Source organism: Carcharodon carcharias, chromosome 4, assembly GCF_017639515.1.
Source record: "Carcharodon carcharias isolate sCarCar2 chromosome 4, sCarCar2.pri, whole genome shotgun sequence".
NCBI classification, from domain to species: Eukaryota; Metazoa; Chordata; class Chondrichthyes; order Lamniformes; family Lamnidae; genus Carcharodon; species Carcharodon carcharias.
This window is the reverse complement of record NC_054470.1, coordinates 123,690,268-123,711,608: the sequence shown is the minus strand read 5'-3', so window position 1 is coordinate 123,711,608 and position 21,341 is coordinate 123,690,268. Positions and strand designations below refer to the sequence as shown.

Below are 21,341 nucleotides of genomic sequence, written 5' to 3'. Positions count from 1 at the left end.
GGTGTTGTACATAATTTGCCTGCTGATGGTGTAGATTTCTTATTAGGGAATGACTTGGCTGGGAATAAGATACTGCTGTCTCTAGTGGTTTTGGGAAAGTCCGCTGAGGCTCTTGAAACTGAAATTATACAGGAAAAGCTGGGTGACATGAAAGACCCAAGTACTTACTGTAAGCATGCTGCTAAATTTAATCTTTCAATTAAAGATGTATCCACAGAATCAGAAACTCAGCCTGCTCATTTAAAAATGACACTGAGGCATCAGGCTGAAAAGGAAAAGTTAATGGCGCTTGGAAACAGTGTAAAGCCATCTGAATTAAAAATGCAGCCAAAGTATGAGCAAGATGAGGCAAAGTTTGGCAGCAGAGAGAAAACGTGCTTTGAAAGAAAGTGCAAAAGCTGAGTCCAGTGTTGACACCATAGAGCTGTGAGGAAATGATATATGTTCTTGAGCATAAGTTAAAACTTCAAAACAAAGAGGCAATTTCCTTTGCTAGATAGGAATTAGACAAAGCTTGAACAGTGGAAATTCGAAAAGCAAAATGAAATTAAGAAAATTCATGAACTAAGTACAAAGGAGTATTAAACTTTCCTAGCTGAACATCATCATAACCTGAACAAAGTTTTTAAAGAAGTTGAAGAGGATTTTACTCAATAGCATAATGAACTATTTGCACAAAAGAGGTGGAGTTAAACTTGCATCTCCTGGGAAAGAAAATGAAAGGTTAAATGATAAAGCGGAACTTAAAGTTGGAAATAATCCTGAATTTAACCAGAGTGAGGTGAATTCAATTGTTATGAAGAACAATTTGGATGTTTGGCTGGTTGAAACATTTTCTTTCAAGGCTTTGACATTAAAAAACATGCCAACATGGAAGAAAAATGGAAATCAGGAGTTAAAGCCTGAACAGACTAGTTTAGAGTCTGTTTGAAAATGTGAAAACCCTGATGACAATTCAATGCCTGGCTTTAAAGAAGAACAAAGGAAACTACTGAAACCAGAGGGTAAGAATTGCAATGACACGGCATTTCTCCTTGGATTGCTATTCACAGCCGCCAGTACTTAGAAGCCAGATGGTTTGCCATTAATCTGCAATGTTGTTCTTGACTAAGTTAACCAGACCAAATAAATTATAAAACCTCTGGGCCCAACACAAATGCTAATCCAGGCTCCTGGCTGAACATAGTCCAATACTATATGAATAAAAAAGCAAGATGAAAAATTAAAGCCAAGAACTAAAGGTTATTTTAGTACAGTTTGCTGCAGCCATTTAAACTAAAAATTGTGCAGGCTGCTGGCCGAAACAATGTGATTACAGATGCCATGTCAAGAGGTTAAAGAAGGAGGGATGGTAACAATGTCTTAATGCCAGGTATTGGCTTTTAAGGGATTACAAAATAAACTGTATGTTTGCATTGAAACTTGCATTGGAAAATATGAGGTATCGTTGTTACCTGTGTAAAATATGTGCTACTTGTTAAAATTTTTGTGATAAAACTTGTTGTATTCTGAATATTGTTGTAAAGAGAACCTTACCATGGTAAAACTTTCTTCTTTCCAATGCGGGGGGTGGGGGGAGTGTGATGACCTTTGACTTGGAAGCAGTGCAGTAAGGAAAATTTGTTATTTCTTCAAAATATTTGTGGAATTAGAGCAGGTCTCTTTTCTCTTGAGAAAAGAAGGATGAGGTCTTTAAAATTTTGAAAAACTTTGACAGAGTAAATACAGAGAGAATGTTTCTTGTGGGTAAGAGCATAATGAGAGACCACAATATAAGATCTCCATCAAGAATTCCAATAGGGAATTCAAAATAAATACCTTCACCCAAAGAGAAATGTGAATGTGGAACTTGCTAGCACATGGAGTGTTTGAAGCAAATAGCATATTTGCATTTAAGGGAAAGCTTTTCTAATTGTTTTTAAGGATATTTGAAAAGGAATTTTAAGGATTTGCATCAATTGTAAAGGGATCAATTGCAGTTTTCTTGGACAATAAGAAATAATGGTCCATGTGACTTCATGACCCTTGATCCGGAAGCAGTACTGACAGGAAGGAAGTTAAGTAAGAAACCATGTGAAATAATGGGCAAAAGAGAAGTTGTTGCAGAGGGGAGAACAAAGGAGACACATTTAGAAGGAAGTGTATCTGTGTGATACATTTAAATAGGGTGGAAAACCGAAGACAGAGTTAGAGCAGGGATTGTGAATTGGACAATATTACTGCTGCTGAATTTTGTCAGAGCTGACCAGACTGTTTAATGTGTTTATTAAAGGTGTTGGATAACTGAGTCTCAGGAAATCTGTACCTTCAAGACTGTCATGAACTTAGCTAAGAAAGTTCCATAGGAGTGTGCTGTTTGGGTGATGACTGTGTCCAGGGACATTGGATAGAATACCCTGCCAGTGAGGGCCAAAGCAATTGAATGGGAAAGTGAGAGATCCTACATACCAGAGGCTGAGCTAAAAAATTTGGAACTGCAAGTGGCACCACGTGTCTGCAGGGAATGATATGGGTGCTTGTGGATGTGTAAGACATATCTTTGTTGTATTGACTATTGAAAGTGAAATTTATTTTTTTTATTTGAAATGTAACAGCTTAATTGATGTTCAGTTTGTGTTGGCTCTGCATCATTTTAAAGTAAAAGCAACAAAAAGTGGAATCTTGTTGGTAATTTCTTCATTTGGGGATCATTCAGTAAATGTGGTTATTTTAGTTCCCCTATGGGAATCATAAATCCCACACCTACCCTCTCTCAGCCTGAGTGGCCTCCTTCTTCCCCCTGCAATCCCCCAGCTCCTCTTGGTGTCACCCGCCCCCTCCACTTCTCTCTCTCTCTCTCAATCAATCTCAATCTTTCTTGTACTTTGCTCTCTCTCTCCCACTTTGCCTCTCTCCCTCTTTGTCTCCTTGTCTCCCTGTCTCTCCCTCTCCCTCTCACAGACACACCTGGAGCTGCTTTAAATGCACTGGATCTGCTGCCATTTTGGTGGTGTTGAGTTTCCAATTTGCTTCTTTTTTTACATTGTGGTAGGAGGGTTCTTGTAACAGGTAGGGGACTTTATTTATAACTAACGCATCCTCCTCAGTGTCTGTCAAAAACAGCCCTTCCCCCACTTCCCTCCTCAATAAAAAAACACACAACCCTAAAAATGAATAATTCCAAAGTGTCAGCTATCCATTGATTCCCAAGTTCTGAGGTTCTGCTCTGAGGAGAGTTACTTCCATCTCTTTTTCTCCTGTCTCTTCCATGATCATTGCTCCAGCTTCTCCAATCACAGATCCCCTCGCTCCTACCCTTGTTGCCCCTCCAATCATAGATTCTGTCACTGGAGGAGCAGCAGGAGAGAGTGAGAGGGGGAACCTGTGATTGAGGGAGCTGAAGCAGCAGCATGGGGGGGACAGAATCTGTGACTGGGGGAACAGGTCCTTCCAGAATTGTCTCTCCCTTGCTCGCTGCTCCTCCAATTAAACTGTGCATTATTTCCTGTCTACCAATGAGACACCTGCGCCTGCAATTTTTCAGCTGTGTTTGGACTATGGATTAGCCATAATGTAATGTAATATGCAGAGGCGTGACCTTTTTTTGGATTTTTTGCCCCCGTCTTTGATTTTTTGTGGACTACTTGTGAGGTTTTGAGGGTGAATTAAGGCACAAGGGAATAATGCAAGGCTGGATTGCATCTATTTTAACGCAAGGAGCCTTGTAAGTAAGGCAGATGAATTAAGGGCGTTGATTAACACATGAGAATATGATATTGTTGCTATCACAGAGACATGGTTGAGGGAAGGGCAGGACTGGCAGGTTATAGAATCTTCAGGTGTGATGGGGGGGTGGTGGTGAGGTGTAATAGAGGATGTGGCATTGCACTATTGATCAAGGAGTCAATTACTGCAGTTGGGAGGGATGGTATCTTAGGAGGTCCCTCAGATGAGGTCATATAGGTGGAGCTTAAAAACAAAAAGGGGGCAATCTCTTTCCTGGAAGTGTACTTTTGGCCTCCAAACAGTCAGGGTGAGATAGGGGAGCCAGATATGTGGCAAATCTCAAAGAAGTGTAAAAATAATAGGGTAATAATGGTAGGGGATTTCAACTTCCCCAGTATTAACTGGGATAGTCTTAGTGTGAAAGGCTTAGAGGGGGCAGAATTCTTAAAGTGCACCTAGGAGAGCTTTTTGAGCTGGCATGTACAAAGTCCTACAAGAGAAGGGGCGGTACTGGACCTAATCTTAGGGAATGAAGCCGGGGAAGTGGTATAAGTGTCAGTGGGTGAGCATTTTGGGGATAGTAAGATTTAAGGTGGTTATGGAAAAGGACAAAGATGGACTGGAAATAAAGGTTCTGAATTGGGGGAACGCCGATTTCAATATGATAAGACAGGACCTGGCCAAAGTGGACTTGGAGCAGCTACTTGTATGAGAATCTACATCAGACCAGTGGGAGTCATTCAAAAAGGAAATAGTGAGAGTTTAGGGCCAACATGTTCTTGTAAAGGTGAAGGGTAGGACCAACAAGTCCAGGGAACCCTGGATGTCAAGGGATATAGAGGATTGGATAAGGGAAAAAAAGGAGGCTTATGGCAGATACAGAGGGATGAAAACAGTGGAAGCCCTAGAGGAGTCCAGAAAGTGTAGGGGGGTACTTAAAAGAAGTAATCAGGAGAGCGAAGAGGGGACATGAAGAAATACTGGCGGGCAAGATAAAGGAAAATCCCAAAGCATTTTATAAATATATTGAGGGTAAGAGGATAACCAGAGAAAGATTAGGGCCCATTAGGGACCAAAGTGGCAATCTGTGCTTGGAGCTAGAGGACCTAGGTGAGGTTTAAATTATTACTTTTCATCTGTGTTCAATTTGGAGAAGGACGATGTAGGTGTAGAAATCAGGGAGAAGGACTGTGTTATACTTGAACAAATTAGCATTGAAAGGGAGGAGGTATTAGTGGTTCTAGTGGGTTTAGGAGTGGAGAAGTCCCCAGATCCAGATGAGATGTATCCCAGGTTGCTATGTGATGCAAGAGAGGAGATTTCAGGGGTTCCGGCACTAATTTCCAAATCCTCTCTGGAGCAGATTTGCACACAATATTCCAATTGAGGTCTAACCAAGGTTTAGCATAATGTCCCTATACTTCAATTGTATCCTTCTAGAAATAAAGTCTAGTGTTTGATTTGCTTTTTTATGGCCTTCCTAACCTATGGCACAGCTTAGTGATTGGCGTATTTGTACTCTGAGATTCCTTTGTTCCTCTACCTCACCTAGACTTGCACCTTCCAAGTAATAATTGACCTCCCTATTCTTCCTATTGTGATGTACTTCCTCACATTTCTCTGTGCTGAACTTCATTTGCCAATTATTTGTCAATTCTGCAAGTTTATTAATATCCTCTTGTAATTTGTTGCAGTCCTCTTCATTATTGACTATACTTCTAATTTGGTACCATCCACAAATTTAGAACTCTTTGATTCGAAGGTCATAATTGTTCATGTAAACTGTGAACAGCAGTCGTCCCCAGCACTGATCCTTGTGGAACACCACTTCCCACCTTTTGCCACTCTGAATAACTACCTTTACTTCCACTTTCTGCTTTCTGTCTTGAAGACAGGGTTTTGGGTCAAAATCCTGGAACTCCCTTCCTAACAGCACCATGGGTGTACCTACTCCACATGGATTGCAGCGGTTCAAGAAGGCAGCTCACCACTGCCTCCTCAAGGGCAACTAAGGATGAGCAATAAATGTTGGCCCAGCCAGTGAAGCCCACATCCAATGAATGAATTTTTAAAAAAGCCATTTCTGCCACATGTCCACTGACTCTACATACTCTGACCTATTCATTGGTATATTGTTGGACACCTTATTGAAAGCCTTTTGAAAATCCAAATAAATGATATCCACTGCATTACCATTGTTTACTTTCTGTTACCTCCTCAAAAAATCAATAAGATTTGTCAAGCAAAATTTTCCCTTTTGAAACCCTGCTTAGCTATTCATTATTATTTTTCATTTCTAGAAGTTTTTCCGTTCTCTCCTTTAGTTAGAATTCCATATTTTTCCTAACACCGATGTTAACCTGAATGGACAATAATTCCCTGGACATGTTTTGGTCCTTTCTTAAATATAGGAATCACATTAGCTATACGCCAGTCCTCTGGTACCACACTTTTTTTGTAATGAATTATTAAATGTGAGTCTCTGATGTCTCTTTCCTAGGTTCTTTTGAAATATCTGGTTAAAATTCATCCTCTTTAAGTTTGATTAATTTATCCCCATTTTTTAATTTTAAATGCACTTATCTCATTGCTCATCTCATCATTCAATGTCACGTTACCTGTTCTTTCTCATTGGTAAATATCAGAATGAAATAGTTATTTAATATTTCTGCCATCTCTCTATTGTTACCCTGTGGTATTATTCTGTCTAACTCTTAATGGCCCTATTCCCATAACAGCCTTCTATTTTTATTGATGTGTCTGTAAAATATTTTACTATTTAGTTTAATGTTCCTTGATAATTTAGTTCCATAGTTCCTCATGGCTTTCCTAATTGATTTTTGACTTTTCTCCTAATTTCTTTGTATTGTCCCTGATCATATACACCTTTTCTTTCTGTGTACTTAATGTATTCTTCTTTCCTAACCCTCAATTGTTCCCTAATGTCTTTATTCATACATGGGGTTTCACCATTATAATAATAATAATAAAGCCATTTTAACACTCCACCCTGCTCTCTTGCCCACATGTCTGTCCTTGGCTTGCTGCATTGTTCCAGTGAAGCCCAACGCAAACTGGAGGAACAACACCTCATCTTCCGACTAGGCACTTTACAGCCTTCCGGACTGAATATTGAATTCAACAACTTTAGGTCTTGAGCTCCCTCCTCCATCCCCACCCCCTTTCTGTTTCCCCCTTCCTTTTGTTTTTTCCAATAAATTATATAGATTTTTCTTTTCCCACCTATTTCCATTATTTTTAAATATTTTTAAATCTTTTATGCTCCCCCCACCCCCACTAGAGCTATACCGTGAGTGCCCTACCATCCATTCTTAATTAGCACATTCGTTTAGATAATATCACCAACTTTAACGCCTATGTGTTCCTTTTTCTGTTGTCTGTGACATCTTTTGATGATCTGCTTCTATCACTGCTTGTTTGTCCCTACAACCACACCAACCCCCTCCACTTGTCTCCCCCTACCCAAACGCCCCCCCACCCCAACACACACCTTAAACCAGCTTATATTTCACCCCTTCCTTGGATTCACTCAAGTTCTGTCGAAGGGTCATGAGGACTCGAAACGTCAACTCTTTTCTTCTCCGCCGATGCTGCCAGACCTGCTGAGTTTTTCCAGGTAATTCTGTTTTTGTTTTGGGTTTCACCATTATTTAGTTTGTTCTTGCCTTTTAGTGGAATATATTTATCCTGCACTCTGTTGAACACCATTTTAAATGTTCCCCATTGTTGTTCTACTTCATTGTTTGCAATATTGTTGTCCATTTTATTTTCCTAAGTTCCAATCCTAGCCCCTCAAAATCAGCTTTTCTCCAATCTCCTAACCCGGTTTTCGAAATACTCATGTCCTTTTCTATCATTATCTAACAGGATGTTATATTACAGTTATTATTGCCTGATGTTCCCCTACTTTTATTTCCCTTATCTGTTTTGGTTCAATCCCCACTAGTAGATCCAGTAACGAATTTTCCCTTGTTGGTTTTTTACCTATTGGTTGGAAAGGAGTCCTGTCCACATTTTAGGAACTCCAATCTCTTATCCCCTTTATCTACCTCTTTCGTCCAATTAATATCAGGGTAATTGAAATCCCCATGATTATTAATCTATTTTTTTGCACTGAATTCCCTAATTTGTCTGCATATTTCTTTCTGCACCTCCCTTCCATTCTTAGGTGGTCTCCAGAGTACACCTATTACTGTGATTGATCCTTTATTATATTTTATCTCTATCCATATGGACTCAATATTTGTCTTGCTGACAATGCCATCCATTTTTTTCTACTACTGTTAATTTGTCAATTAGTGTCTGATTATTTCTGATTTCTTCTAGATGTTGGATATCTACAACATTCTACCCTTTGACAACCCAGATGGCGGAGTTTGGAAACAGGGCTTTGATATCACTTACAATGAACATGAATGGGATGATGAGCCACTGCAGGTCTTTGTTGTGCCCCATTCACACAATGATCCTGGTGAGGAATACACATTTTAAGGGTTGGAACTTCTTCATAGCTTCATGAAATGAAAAACACTGTCTAGAAATTATTAGTTATTGTTATATTTTAAATTGTAATTTTTCAGCAGAAAAAGGTGGGTTTACATGGAACTTACAATGCTGAATGAAGCTGGTGTCATGATTGCCACTAATGTCCACAAGGAATGAAGTGAAGCTATTTTGCAATACCTTCTTTTCACCAGGGATCTGACTGCTTATGTGTCTCCAAGCAGGGTGATAATTTCCATGTAAATTAACATCCAAAAAGTGTGGAAGTCATTGGGAGTACTGTAGCTAGTATGGTTTTAGAACAGAATAGCTATTCCTTACAAACCCACTGGAATTCTTTAAGTGTTAACTAACTAATTGATGAGGGTTTCCGTTGGTTTTCATAACATGCTCTGCAATGTTTCATGTGACATTGGCAGGGAAAGCCGAAGCTCTTTGAATAGATAATAAATTGTTACCGGTGTGTCGCAGCACTCTTTGGAGTAGCTCATCTTTATTGGTCCTCACCTTTGTCCAACTCTCACTATTTGTTAGTTAACAAATAGTTGTTAGCATGCGACAGTGGCCACACATTGGTAAACTGCTTTATAGGCAGGCCAAACAAGGTGAGCGTAGCCTTTGGGTTCCCTACCCTTGGTGACTTAGGGGTTTGTTTACCCTGGTATACGAAGACTGATTCCGGCAAACTGGGTGGATAAGGCCAATCTAAGGTCCAACAGTCTTGAAGGCAAGTCAGCACTATGTTCCGGAATGCCTAGAGCTTGACAAAACACAGAAGGCATCCTGGTCACCCGCTACATAGGGATCTATCTCCAGCCATCTAGACTTACCTTGCCACTGGGCCAAGATAGGTCGGGACTAGAGACTGAAGCTGACAATGTGCAACTTTCCTTCATTATAACCCAGTTCACACACAAGTCATTTTCATTTTCTTTTTATCATCTCTCATCCATCATCTATCTGTCACAAGTCCTGTGGAGATGAGCGAACGACGTGGCAGCAGGTGTGAATTCATTGGGAGCGGTAGCCGTGAACCTGCATACTAGGCAGCTCAGGCTTTAGGGAAATCTTTCACTGAAGGGAAGCAGACATGGAACTCAACAGCCTCCTGAGTGACTGAGAGCCCTTTTCAGGACCACCCTTGTATAAAGAAGGGCTAGAAAAGGTGTCCTACACACTGTCTGTTTCACCTCCCTGGCCATCAGGACTCAGCTGGCAGGATTCCATTAACACAGTCATAAGTCAGTCTCAATAAAGAAAGGTGACACTGGTCACCATTGGTGCATAGAATGTGCACACCCTCATGGACAACACCACAATGGACAGACCTGAAGGAGATCTGCTCTTGTCAATAGAGAGCTGGTTAGGTACAATATTCAGGTCACTGCCCTCAGCAAGACTCGTCTACCTGAGGAAGATTAGTCCAAGGAAATCGGTGCAGGTTGCACATTCTTTAGGAGTGGCCGCAGAAAAGAAGAACAGCACAAAGCTAGCAGGGAATTTTCTGTCATGAACCATCTCATCAGTAAGTTGACTTGCCTTCCCAAGGATATTAATGATTGTCGGATTTATTTTTATTCGTTCATGGGATGTGGGCATCACTGGCCAGGCCAACATTTGTTGCCCATCCCTAATTGCCCTTGAGAAGGTGGTGGTGGTGAGCTGCTTTCTTGATCTGCTGCAGCGCATGTGGTGTAGGTATACCCACAGTGCTGTTAGGAAGGGAGTTCCTGGATTTTGACCCAGCAACAGTGAAGGAACGGCGATATATTTCCAAGTCAGGATGGCGAGTAGCTTAGAGGGGAACTTCTGGTGGTGGTGTTCCCATGTGTCCACTGCCCTTATCCTTGGCCTACCCCTGTCATCTTAAAATTCTGGCCCATGTCTCTGGAAAGTCATTAAAATGTAAATGTCTGGGTGGAGAACCCTCCCTTGAAAAGACATTCAGGATGCAAGATCACTTGTGGAATTTACAGCTCCTATTGCCTGGATATTTACAGAAACTCAAGTACAATACCCCCCGGATCTAAGTGGATGGAATTTTATGCTGATGGGATTTTACAGTCCCACTGCAGTCAATGGACTTTTGAATGGCTCGCCACATTTTAAGGTCCGGCTCATTTTTTTTGGAAAACTGCCAATGTAACACCCTTATTCAAAAAGGGAGGGAGACAAAAAACAGTAACTATGGCCAGTTAACTTAACATCCATCATTGAGAAAATGTTAGAGACTATTATAAAGGATATAATAGCAGCACATTTAGAAAAATACATAATATAATAAAGCAGAGTCAGCATGGCTTCATGAAGGGGAAATCATGCCTGACAAATTTCTTAGAATTCTTTGAGCTAACGAGCAGGATAGATAAAAGGGAAGCAGTAGATGTAATATATTTGAATTTCCAAAAGGTGTTTGATAAGATACCGCACATAAGGCTACTTAATAAAATAAGCACTCATGCTATTGGGGGTAGTCTATTAGCATGGATGGAGGATTGGCTAACTAATAGAAGACAGAGAGTTGGGAAAAGGGGGGCATTTTCGGGATGGCAACCTATAACTAGTAGAGTGCCACAGGGATCAGTGCTGGGGCCACAGTTATTTACAATATATGACTTAGATGAGGCAAGTGAATGTACTATCGCCAAGTTTGTGGATGACACAAAAATAGGTGGGAAGGTAAGTGGTGAGGATGACACAAAGAGTCTACAGAGGGATATAGACAGGTTAAGTGAGTGGGCAAAAACTTGGCAGATGGAGCATAACATGGGAAAATGTGAGGTTATGCATTTTGGCAGGAAGAAAAGAGGAGCTGAATATTATTTAAACGGAGAAAGACTAAAGAAAGCTACAGCACAGAACGATTTGGGAGTCCTCGTGCATGAATCCCAAAAATCTAACATACAAGTTCAACAGGTAATAGGGAATGCAAATGGAATGTTGGCTTTTATTTCAAAATCAATGGAGTATAAAAATAGGGAAGCCTTGCTAAAACTATACAAGGCACTAGTTAGACCACATCTAGAATACTGTGAACACTTTTCGTCCCCTTATCTAAGGAAAGATATACTGGCATTGAAGGCAGTCCAGAGAAGGTTTACTAGGTTGATCCCGGGTATGGAGGGATTTTATTATGAGGAGAGGTTGATTAGTTTGGGCCTGTATGCATTGGAGTTTAGAAGAATCAGAGGTGACCTTATTGAAACAGATAAGATTATTAGGAGGCTTGACAGGGTAGATGCTGAGAGGTTGTTTTCTGTTGTGGGAGAGTGCAAAGAGCGTAATCTCAGAGTAAAGGGTCATCAATTTAAGACAGGGATGAGGAGGAATCTCTTCTTTCAGAGGGCACTGAATCTGTGGAATTATTTACCACAGAGGGCTGTAGAGGCTGGGTAGTTAAGTATATTAAAGCTTGAGATAGACAGATTTTTAATCAGTAAGGGAATCAAGGGTTATGGGGGAAAAAGCAGGAAAGTGGAGTTGAAGATTATCAGATCAGCCATGATCTCATTGAATGGTGGAGCAGACCCGATGGGCTGAATGGCCTACTTCTGCTCCTACGTTGTATGGACCAAGGCTATAATGAGGTCAGGAGCTCAGTGGCTCTGGCGGAACTGAAACAAGGCATCTGTGAGCAGGTTATTTCTGTGTAAGCGCTGCTTGATAATACTGTCGACAACACCTTGCATCATTTTGCTCTTAATCGCAAATAGACTAATGGAGCGATAATTGGCTTGGTTGAATTTATACTGCTTTTTGTGGACAGGACATTTCAGGGCAATTTTCCACATTGCCGGCTAGATGCCAGTGTTGTAGCTGTACTGGAACAGCTTGTCTAAGGGTGCAGCTAGTTCTGGAGCGTAAGTACTATTACTGCAATATTTTCAGGGCCTGTAGCCTTTGCAGTATCCAGTACCTTCAGGGTAAATTGTGGCAATGGGAGCACATAGGCTTCTGGGCATCACTCCTACTCTCAGCACCTTCCTGTTTGGCCTGACAGAGGTGTGTCCTTCCAGGAGTAGGGAATTAAATTTTTAAATTCTTCAAGGAGAATTGCCTCCCAAAGGCTTTTGTAGGTGGCATCAAATTTAAGTGCCCTTGTGTTCACAACTTTCTTTTCTTGCCACTTTGCCTTACCTTCATCCTCCCAGTTTCTATCCCCAGGCTTGTGGGGTGACCAAAAAAACTTTCCTTTGGGGTAAGGGCTTGTGGACAAGCTCATAATTATCAGCCACCTCATCTGCTTGTCTAGCTTTTGAAATATTTTGGCTCTCCATGTGTGTCCTTACCGAGGTAAGGAGTGAATTTTTAAATTCTTCAGGGAGAATTACCTCCCTGAGGCTTTTGTAGGTGACCTCTAATTTAAATCCTTGTGTCCAGGGTTAAAGGCAAGCTGCTTGACCCCCTCAAACTCTATATAAGCTTGCTCAGGCTGTTTTCAGAGGTTTCAAAATTTCTGTCTGTAGGCTTCAGGCACTAACTCATAAGCACTGAAGATAGCATTTTTTGTCATCTCATAATTTGTGGAGGTCTCCTCAGAAAGCATGGCATAAACCTTGTGGACTTTTCTAGTTAACCTACTTTGCAGTAGCGGTGTGCAGCTTTTTGCGGGCCATTTCATTTGCTTTGCTATTTTCCCATGTGAAATTAAAAGTTCCTCACATTCCTCTGCTCAGGTTTTGGAATTGTTTGGGTACTGATTTGAGATGGAGGCAGGGCTCTCCCTATCCGTACCTTCACTGTGTCTGGGACAGCCTCTCCTCTTAGTTCAAACTTTTTTAGTTGAAATTGTCTTTCTTCCCTCCATTCCTGCCACTTTCTTTTGCTCTTTGAAATGCTCATTTTCCTTCCTTTTCTCACTCCTTTTTTCCTTTTCTCTCTCCTGAAATTCTAGCTCTAGCCTCTTTTGTTCCAACTGTATTTTTGCTAAGGCTAGTTTGTCTGTTTCCAGTTCTAAGCTTTAGTTCATCCAATTCAATTTCAAGATTGTTTGCCACTGGTTTTTGAATTTCTTGTTTTCTCACTTTTGGTCGAAACTCTATCTCCAATCACCTAGGCATACTTTTCAGTTCATCAGTGCTCAATACCTTTAAACTGTTCCAAGTTATTTCATCCTGTTCTAAAAACACACTAGCCTTGAAATTGGACATTTTGGTTAGTATGGGTTTGCTCTAATGTACTGGTGTTTTTAAATTATGTCTAGGGATTAGTTTAGTTCCCACTTCCAATTACACTTGTTCGTCTATGCGTTTGGATGCTGGATGTAAAACCCAAATATCTGTTATGACCACATTAACGGATGAACTGACTCCCCTCTTTGTCCCACTCCTGAGTTGGTTATAACAGAATTTGAATTTAAAAGGAAGGTAATATTGCCAATTATATATATATATATACATATATGCTAAAACTCACTCATGTAAAGGTGTAGAACTTATTAACAAAAGCTTTAAAATGTGCCAACATGTCTAACTATCCTCTAATGCAAAAAGCAACACACCCACAATCCTCCCAAGCATGCTAAAAAAAGAAATAAAACTCTACACAGTATCAGATCGTTAAACCTTGGCCAAGTAACGAGTAAAGTCAGAAAACGATATCCAGAGTGCCCAGATGCTTGTTTACAGCTGAAGGGTCCCACTGCTCAGTAGTTGCTGGTTCTTGGGGTTTCTCACTAGACACAGTAGTGTTGATTCAGAATTATCCTTTAAGAACTCTCAGTTTGCAGCAATGAGGTCTTCTGGTGGGTTTTTCAAATCACAAACAGCTCAGCTTTGATGAGAGAGGTTTCAGAAGAAATAGAAATGAGGCAAGGCTGTTGCCCCTGTGGCAGTTTCTCTGATTATGCAAAAATCCAGTATTTTCTTTACAACCAAGAGCTGGATCATATGACCTCTCTCTGAGAGCTCCATAGACTCGGTGTCTCCATAAAAGCGGCTTGTATCCTTCGCAAGTTCAACATAGTGGTGCTGTAAGCCAGTGTCCTTTGCTTAGGAAAAGTGATTATTTCAAAAAAATTCAATACATAGGTATGTCTAACTGATGACATTATAAATTAATATTTTATATAGGTAGTCTCTCTTAGTTCAAGCTTTTTTAGTTGAAGTTCTCTTTCTTCCCTCCATTCCTACTACTCTCTTTATCTCTTTGAAACATTCATTCTCCTTCCTTTTCTCACTCCTGACTTTATTTTACCTTTTCTCTCTCTTGCAATTCTAGCTCTGACCTATAGAGTCTAGAACCAGGGAACACAATTTCAAAATAAGGGGGAAGCCACTTAGGACCGAGATGAGGAGAAATTTCTTTACTCAGAGGGTTGTGAATCTTTAGATTTCTCTACCGCAAAGGGCCATGGAAGCTTAGTCATTCTGTATGTTTAAGGTAGAGATTGATAGATTTCTGATTAACAATAACATAAAGAGTTATGGGGATAGGATAGGTAAAAGGCATCCAAGTGTTCGATCGCCATGATTGTTTTGAATAGTGGAGCAGGTTCGATGGGCTGAATGGCCTTCTCCTGTTCCTATGTTCCTATAACACATTTTCATAACATTGTTCTTGGTGGTAAAGGTCATGGGAGAGTTGAAGTAATCCATGGTGAGTTGTTACAGTGCATCCTGTAATGAGTGGCCCACCTCCAGACCTTACAAATCTCCATCATTTACTCGCTTCAGTCAAGACTTTGATGGATATCATCATCATCACTGCTGGTGAAGGGAGTGGATATTGAGTCTAATGATGCAGGAGCCAATTGTGTGAGCTGCTCTATATAAAGAATATAAAGAACGGCAGAGAATGACTAAAAGGTTAATCAGGAGAAAGAAATTAGAGTATGAGAGGAAGCTAATTAGAAATGTAAAAATGGATAACAAGAGTTTCTACACCTATTTAAAAAGGAAGAGTAAGCAAAGTGAGTGTTGGTCCTCCAGAGAGTGACAATGGGGAGTTAATTGTAGATAATAAGGTAATGGCGGAATAAATGAACAAATATTTTGCTTCTGTGTTTACTATAGAGGATACAGAAAACATTCCAGTAATAGCTGCAAATCAGGAGGTGAACAAGAAGAAGAAACATGGTGAAATTGAAATCACTAGGGAAATGGTACTGAGCAAATTGATGGAGCTGCAGGCTGGCAAGTCTCCAAGTCTCGATGGACTACATCCTAGGGTCTTAAAGGAGGTAGCTAATAAGTTGATGCGCTGGTGTTAATTATCCAAAATTCGCTAGATTCTGGAAAGGTTCCATCAGATTGGAAAGTAGCAAATATGACCCCTCTATTCAAGAAGGGAGGGAGGCAGAAAACAGGAAACTATAGGCCAGGTAGCTTGATATCTGTCATGGGGAAGTTATTAGAATCATTCGTTAACGAGGTTATAGCTGGGCACTTAGAAGCGCTCAAGGCAATAGGGAAGAGTTAGCATGGTTTTGTGAAAGGAAAGTCATATTTAACCAAGCTATTGGAGTTTTTTGAAGGAGTAATTTGTGCAGTGGATAAAGGGGAGCCTGTAGATGTACTGTACTTGGATTTCCAGAAGGCATTTGATAAGGTGCCACATCAAAGATTATTACGGAAAATAAAAGTGCGTGGTGTAGTGGGTAACATATTAGCTTGGATAGAAGACTGGCTGGCTAGCAGAGAGTGTGTATAAATGGATCTTTTTCTGATTGTTAGGATGTGATAAGTAGAGTCCCATAGGGCCTCAACTTTTTATGATTTATGTCAATGACTTAGGTGAGGGGAATGAAAGCTTGGTAGTTAAGTTTACAGATGACACAAAGATAGGTATGATAGTATGTTGCGAAGAGGACATGAGGAGGTTGTAGATGGATATAGATAGGTTGAATGAATGGGCAAAGATCTGGCAAATGGAGTTTAATATTGGAAAATGTGAACTTGTTCACTTTGGCAGGAAGAACAAAAAAACAGAGTATTACTTAAATGGAGAACGGCTGCATAATTATGAGGTGCAGAAGGATCCAGGTGTTCTAGTATGAGTCACAAAAAGTTAATATGCAGGTACAGCAAGTAATTAAGAAGGCTAATGGAATGCTATCTTTTATTACAAGAGGGATTGAACTTAAAAGTAAGAATGTTATGCTTCAGTTATACAGGGCATTGGTGAGACCGCACCTCGAATACTGTGTGCAGTTTTGTTCTCCTTATTTAAGGATGGATGTAAATGTATTGAAGGTGATTCAAAGGAGGTTTGGTAGCTGGAATGAGTGGGTTGCCTTATAAGGCAAGGTTGGACAGACTGGGCTGGAGTTTAGAAGAGTGAGAGGTGATTTGATTGAAGTATACAAGATCCTGAACGGCCTTGATAAGGTGGACATTGAAAGGAAGTTGCCTTTTGTGGGTGAGTCCAGAACTAGGGGCACTGTTTTTATATTAGGGGTCGCCCTTTTAGGACAGAGATGTCCTAATTTTTTTCTCTGAGGGTTGTGTGACTTTGGAATTCTCTACCTCAGAAGGTGGAGGAGGCAGGGTCATTCAATATTTTTAAGGCAGAGGTAGATAGATAGTTTTTCCAGGTAATTCTGTTTTTGTTTTTGTTTTAAATAGATTCTTGTTAGGCAAGGGAATCAAAGGTTATTGGGGTTAGATGGGAAAGTGGAAAGTGAAACACAAAAGATCAGTCATTATCTTATTGAATGTCGGAGCAGGCTCAAGGGGCCGAATGGTCTACTCCTGTTCTTATTTCTTATGTTCTTATGTTCTCTATCTTGCAAGATGTCAAGTTTCTTGAGTGTCTCTGTGGCTGAAGCCATCCAGTGGGTATTTCATCACAATCCTAATTTGAGCCTTGTCAGGGTGGAGATCTGAGGAGTCAGGAGATGGACCACTCATTGTAGAGTATCCAATATTTTCACAGTTCGTTATCTATAGAATTGATATGGCTGGTCCTTTGAAGCTTGGGATAATTAGATTTTTTTTTGCTTTTCATGAAAGTCAAAGTGGAAGGAAGAACCTAGCAGTTTTAGGATGCCATGGATAAATAAATGAATTAGAAAACAGTACAATGGAAGGAGGCCAATGGGGATAATAAAGTTATAATTTAAAAAAAAGTCATATGAGCAAGTAAGAAAAAAAGCTCAAGAGAGGAAAGAGAAAGCGATAAGAAAGTTTGAGGAGAATATTTCAAAATCATCAAAAGGAGCGATTACATTATGTGCAGGTGATCAGTAAAAGGAGAATCATTGAATGCAGGGCTCAAAATAACTTTTTTTGAGGGCTCTTTTTGAGATTTTCTGGAAGACTTGTTTTGGTTTTTGGGGGCTACTTTTTGATTTTCAGGGGCTCAGCTCAGATCTAAAGATTTAAGTTAGAAACCAAACTATTCTTGAAGCAGGAATTTGCAAACTCAGTCTATGCCTCCATTAAAGGATATTAAAGAAATAAAAGACTTGGTGCCGGGCAAGTGACCAAGGCCAGAATTTTCTGGCCCCATTGACATCGGATATAATGGCGGGTTGGGGATCAACAATATGGCGAGAAGGCCAGAATTGGTTTCACGCTATCGTGAAACCAGTTTGTGATCTTCTGCTGCACTCATCAATGCCAGGCCGCGTTTCCCGCCGCCGCATGTCGGGAATGTCGTTTTAATACACTTGCATTTAGCTATAAGCCCTGCTCACTAGAATCACCCCCCATGTCAAATTTACCTCCCACCTCGGCGTGACTACAGAACAGCGTGCTTCACGACTGCCTTTTAAAGGCGTGCACCCGGTGACCTGAACTTTGAGGAGAACTTGGAGGTGAGTGCACACAAACCTGCACAACTCTCGTGAGTATCAACTGTAAGACTTCAAGGAAGAGGCGCTGTGCGTTCGCGGGGGGCATAGGCAAGTTGCTTTTTCCTGGCAGGCTTTCTTTGTGGTGCTGGGGCAAGGGCTGGAGTGCGGGTCAGACCAGGAGTGGGGTTGGGGGACAGAAAGAAACACTCAGGCACATGCCGGAAAGGTGGGGGGAGTGGTGGCGAGGGAAGTGGCCACTCACTTGGAAAAGCTTGTCAAAAATGAGCATTCTTCCGCAGTTGAGACCATTCAGCTGCAGCTCCATTGACATGCTTGAGTCGGGCTTCTGAAGCTTTTCTGCCTACATAAGCATCACAAAATCGTGCAAGTGCCACCAAATGCTCCAGAACTCTTAATCCCTTGGATTCAGACTGCAAATTATTGTGCATTTTGGGGGTCAGCAGAGCAATTGGCTGACTGGGCAAGTTGTACAATCCCCTTGCGAAAGATAGCCATGACACAGTCACCGGTGGAGACACTCACAGCCCCTGGCAATATCTTTATTAAGGTTTGGACCAGTATCCATTATGGTTCAAGCTCACAGTGCAGCCTTACAGTGTGGGTTAGGAGAATGCCTGCACCTGAGATGAGAACACAGCATGCAGTCCAATGGCCAAATCTGCTGCCAATCGGTCAAGTGGAGTGAGGTGTAGGTGGGTGGGGATTTAGACATCCAGTGAGCACACTACAAGCTGGCCATCCAAGTGGTTACCAGCACTTTCCTGCATGCGTGAAGGGGCCTTCAGACTTAACCAAGAGAGGTTCTTAGTACACCCATGCTAACCCGCGCATCTTTCTCTTTGATCCTGCAGGAGGAGAACATCAGGATTGTGGAGCCTGGTGATTTAGTGGTATGTCTCATGGCTTACAGAGACCAGAGAAGAAGAAGAAAGCAGCGGAGGTGCCTGGCTCGGCAAACGGAGGAGCACCTCCCTCAAGTTGAAGGGACGGCAAGGTCTGCTACGCATGCAGCTGAAGATCCATAGCAAGCCATCGCTCATAGGCACCTTGCTAGACCCAGGCTCTATAGACAGTGCTTGCATTCCTGCAGGTGACTGAGAACCAGTGTCGCTGAAGACTGTGCATGTCTCGGGAACTGGTTGGTCACATATGCCACCTGCTGCAGGATTTGGCCCACGAGGACATTGAGGGCATTCACTACCAGTGACCATGAAAGTGACCACGGCACTCAATTTTTACGCCAGTGGCTCTTTCCAGGGCTCCATAGGTGACCTGTGCGGGATTTCACAAGCCTCCATGCACAAGTACATCCAGGAGGTCATGGACACCATCTTCGCGAAGGCACAGAACTTTGTGCATTTCGCTCGGGACCAGGAAAGCCAGGAAGCCAGAGCGTTGGGATTTGCGCAGATCTCAGGTTTTCCACAGGCACAGGGTACCATCGACTGCACTCACATGGGTCTGGATCTCTGTGGCAACAGGCAGTCAACTACATCAACTGCAAGGGCGACCACCACAAACACATCCTGCAGGTCTGTGCACGATTCCCAGGGACGATTCACGACTTAGCAGGTCTCAGATCCATGACATCTTCCAGGGTGCAGAGAGGCTGCAGGGTTGGCTCCTCGGGGACAAGGGCTACCCACAGAGGATGTGGCTGATGATCCCCATGTAGTGGCCTCAGACTGCAGCAGAACCAAGGTACATCGAAGCACCTGCCACGACTTGGACTTTGGTGGAGTGTTATGACATGGCAGATGATGTGTGCCAGGTGGATCAAATCTAATAACTACCATACAGATTTATTAGGTTGTTGCCTTGCATGAGAAAGTACAAATATGAAAAAAGACTTGAAAAATTTGGGATTTTCTACAGCAATGCAGATTACAGGCAAATATAATAGAAAATTTTAAAATTATGAAAAGAATGAACAGGGTAGATCGAAGCAGACTGTTCTCAATAATTAAGGAATCAAGAATGAGGAGTTATAGATACTGGATTGTATATAAACAACTGAGGCCATACAAAATTCCTTTTGCACAGCTATTTGTGAGACTTGCAGATTTGGTGAATGGAGCAGAAATTAGGTCAGCATTTGAGATTAGAATTCTTAGGTGAATTTAGGAAAAGGCTTGAAGGGATATGGAAACAAGATGAGTAAATGCTATTAGGATTATTTACTTCCTTGGATGCTCAAGGCTAACATAGACTGGTTCAGCCAAATGACGTTTTCACATTGAAAGGTAGAAACATCCAGTAATGAATCAGAAGAGGAGTGGAAATGGGGAGACCAAAAGAAATCAGATTATTCATGGATATACAGAATAGAAATATTTGATATAGCAGCTATTGAATTTACATTTCGATTCATAATGCAGTGGGAACCTCACCAGGACTGAGGTGGATGTAAAAGATACCCTTGTACAATTTCAAAAAATAGCAGGGGCATCACTGGTATCCTGTTCATCGCTCAATCACGAACACTAAAACAGATTATCTGCTCATTATCACATTGCTGCTTGTGGGGCTTTGCTGTTACAAAGTGACTGCTGAGTTTCTTACACAACAGCAGTGTGACTGCATTTCAAAAGTGCTTTGGGATATTCTGAGGCCATAAGAAATAAGAACAGGAGTAGTTAATTCGGCTCCTTGAGCCTACTCTGCCATTCAGTTAGATTATGGCTGATTTGCCACATGAGCTACACCTTCTCAAACTATCCAGATGACCCTTCGTTTCCTTAGTATCCAAAGATCTGTAATTCTTTGACTTGAGTGTACTCAATGATTGAGAATTCACTGTTGTTTGCAGTGGAGAATTCACCCTTTAACTCACCCTTTGAAGAAATTCTCCACATCCCAGTCCGAAATGACTGACCCATTATTCTGAGACTGTGATTCCTATTTTTATACTCACCACCCAGGAGAAACATCCTCCTAGCTTCTACCCTGTTCATTCTCCTAAGAATTTTATGTTTCAATAATGTCACCTGTCATTCTTCTGCACTCTAGGGAATTTAGGGCTATTCCACTCAATCCCTCCTGATAGCATAATCTTCTTATCCCAAGAGTCAGCCTAGTGAATCTTCATTGAACTTCTTCTATGGTAAGTATGTCCTTCCTTGGGTAAGGAGATCAAAACTGTAGCTGCAGAGAATTAGATACAGGCACTGTTGGCTGAATGTCTTCCCTCTGTGCTGCATCATTCTATTATTCTGTGATTCTTGTGAATAATGGGATTAGAAGATTAGTGTCAACTGGCATAATTCTGAATGCAAGCAATAGGTATTGATATGCTCAGTCTAACAGTTTTAGCACATTATACCTAGTTGCCTCACTCACCTGGCGAGGTGACAAG

General features: G+C 41.3%; 1 protein-coding gene across 4 annotated transcripts in view; it reads left to right on the top strand.

The window, feature by feature from the left end:
- man2a1 (mannosidase, alpha, class 2A, member 1) overlaps positions 1-21,341 on the top strand; it is a 290,929-nt gene that overhangs the window by 24,079 nt on the left and 245,509 nt on the right. For 3 of the 4 annotated variants that reach the window (XM_041185652.1, XM_041185651.1, XM_041185650.1), the window contains exon 3: positions 8,053-8,197. In XM_041185652.1, coding sequence (XP_041041586.1) covers positions 8,053-8,197 — 145 coding nt within the window. Of the gene's footprint in view, positions 1-882; positions 1,005-8,052; positions 8,198-21,341 lie in introns of those variants that run through there. The other variant, XM_041185653.1, reaches the window with a different exon arrangement.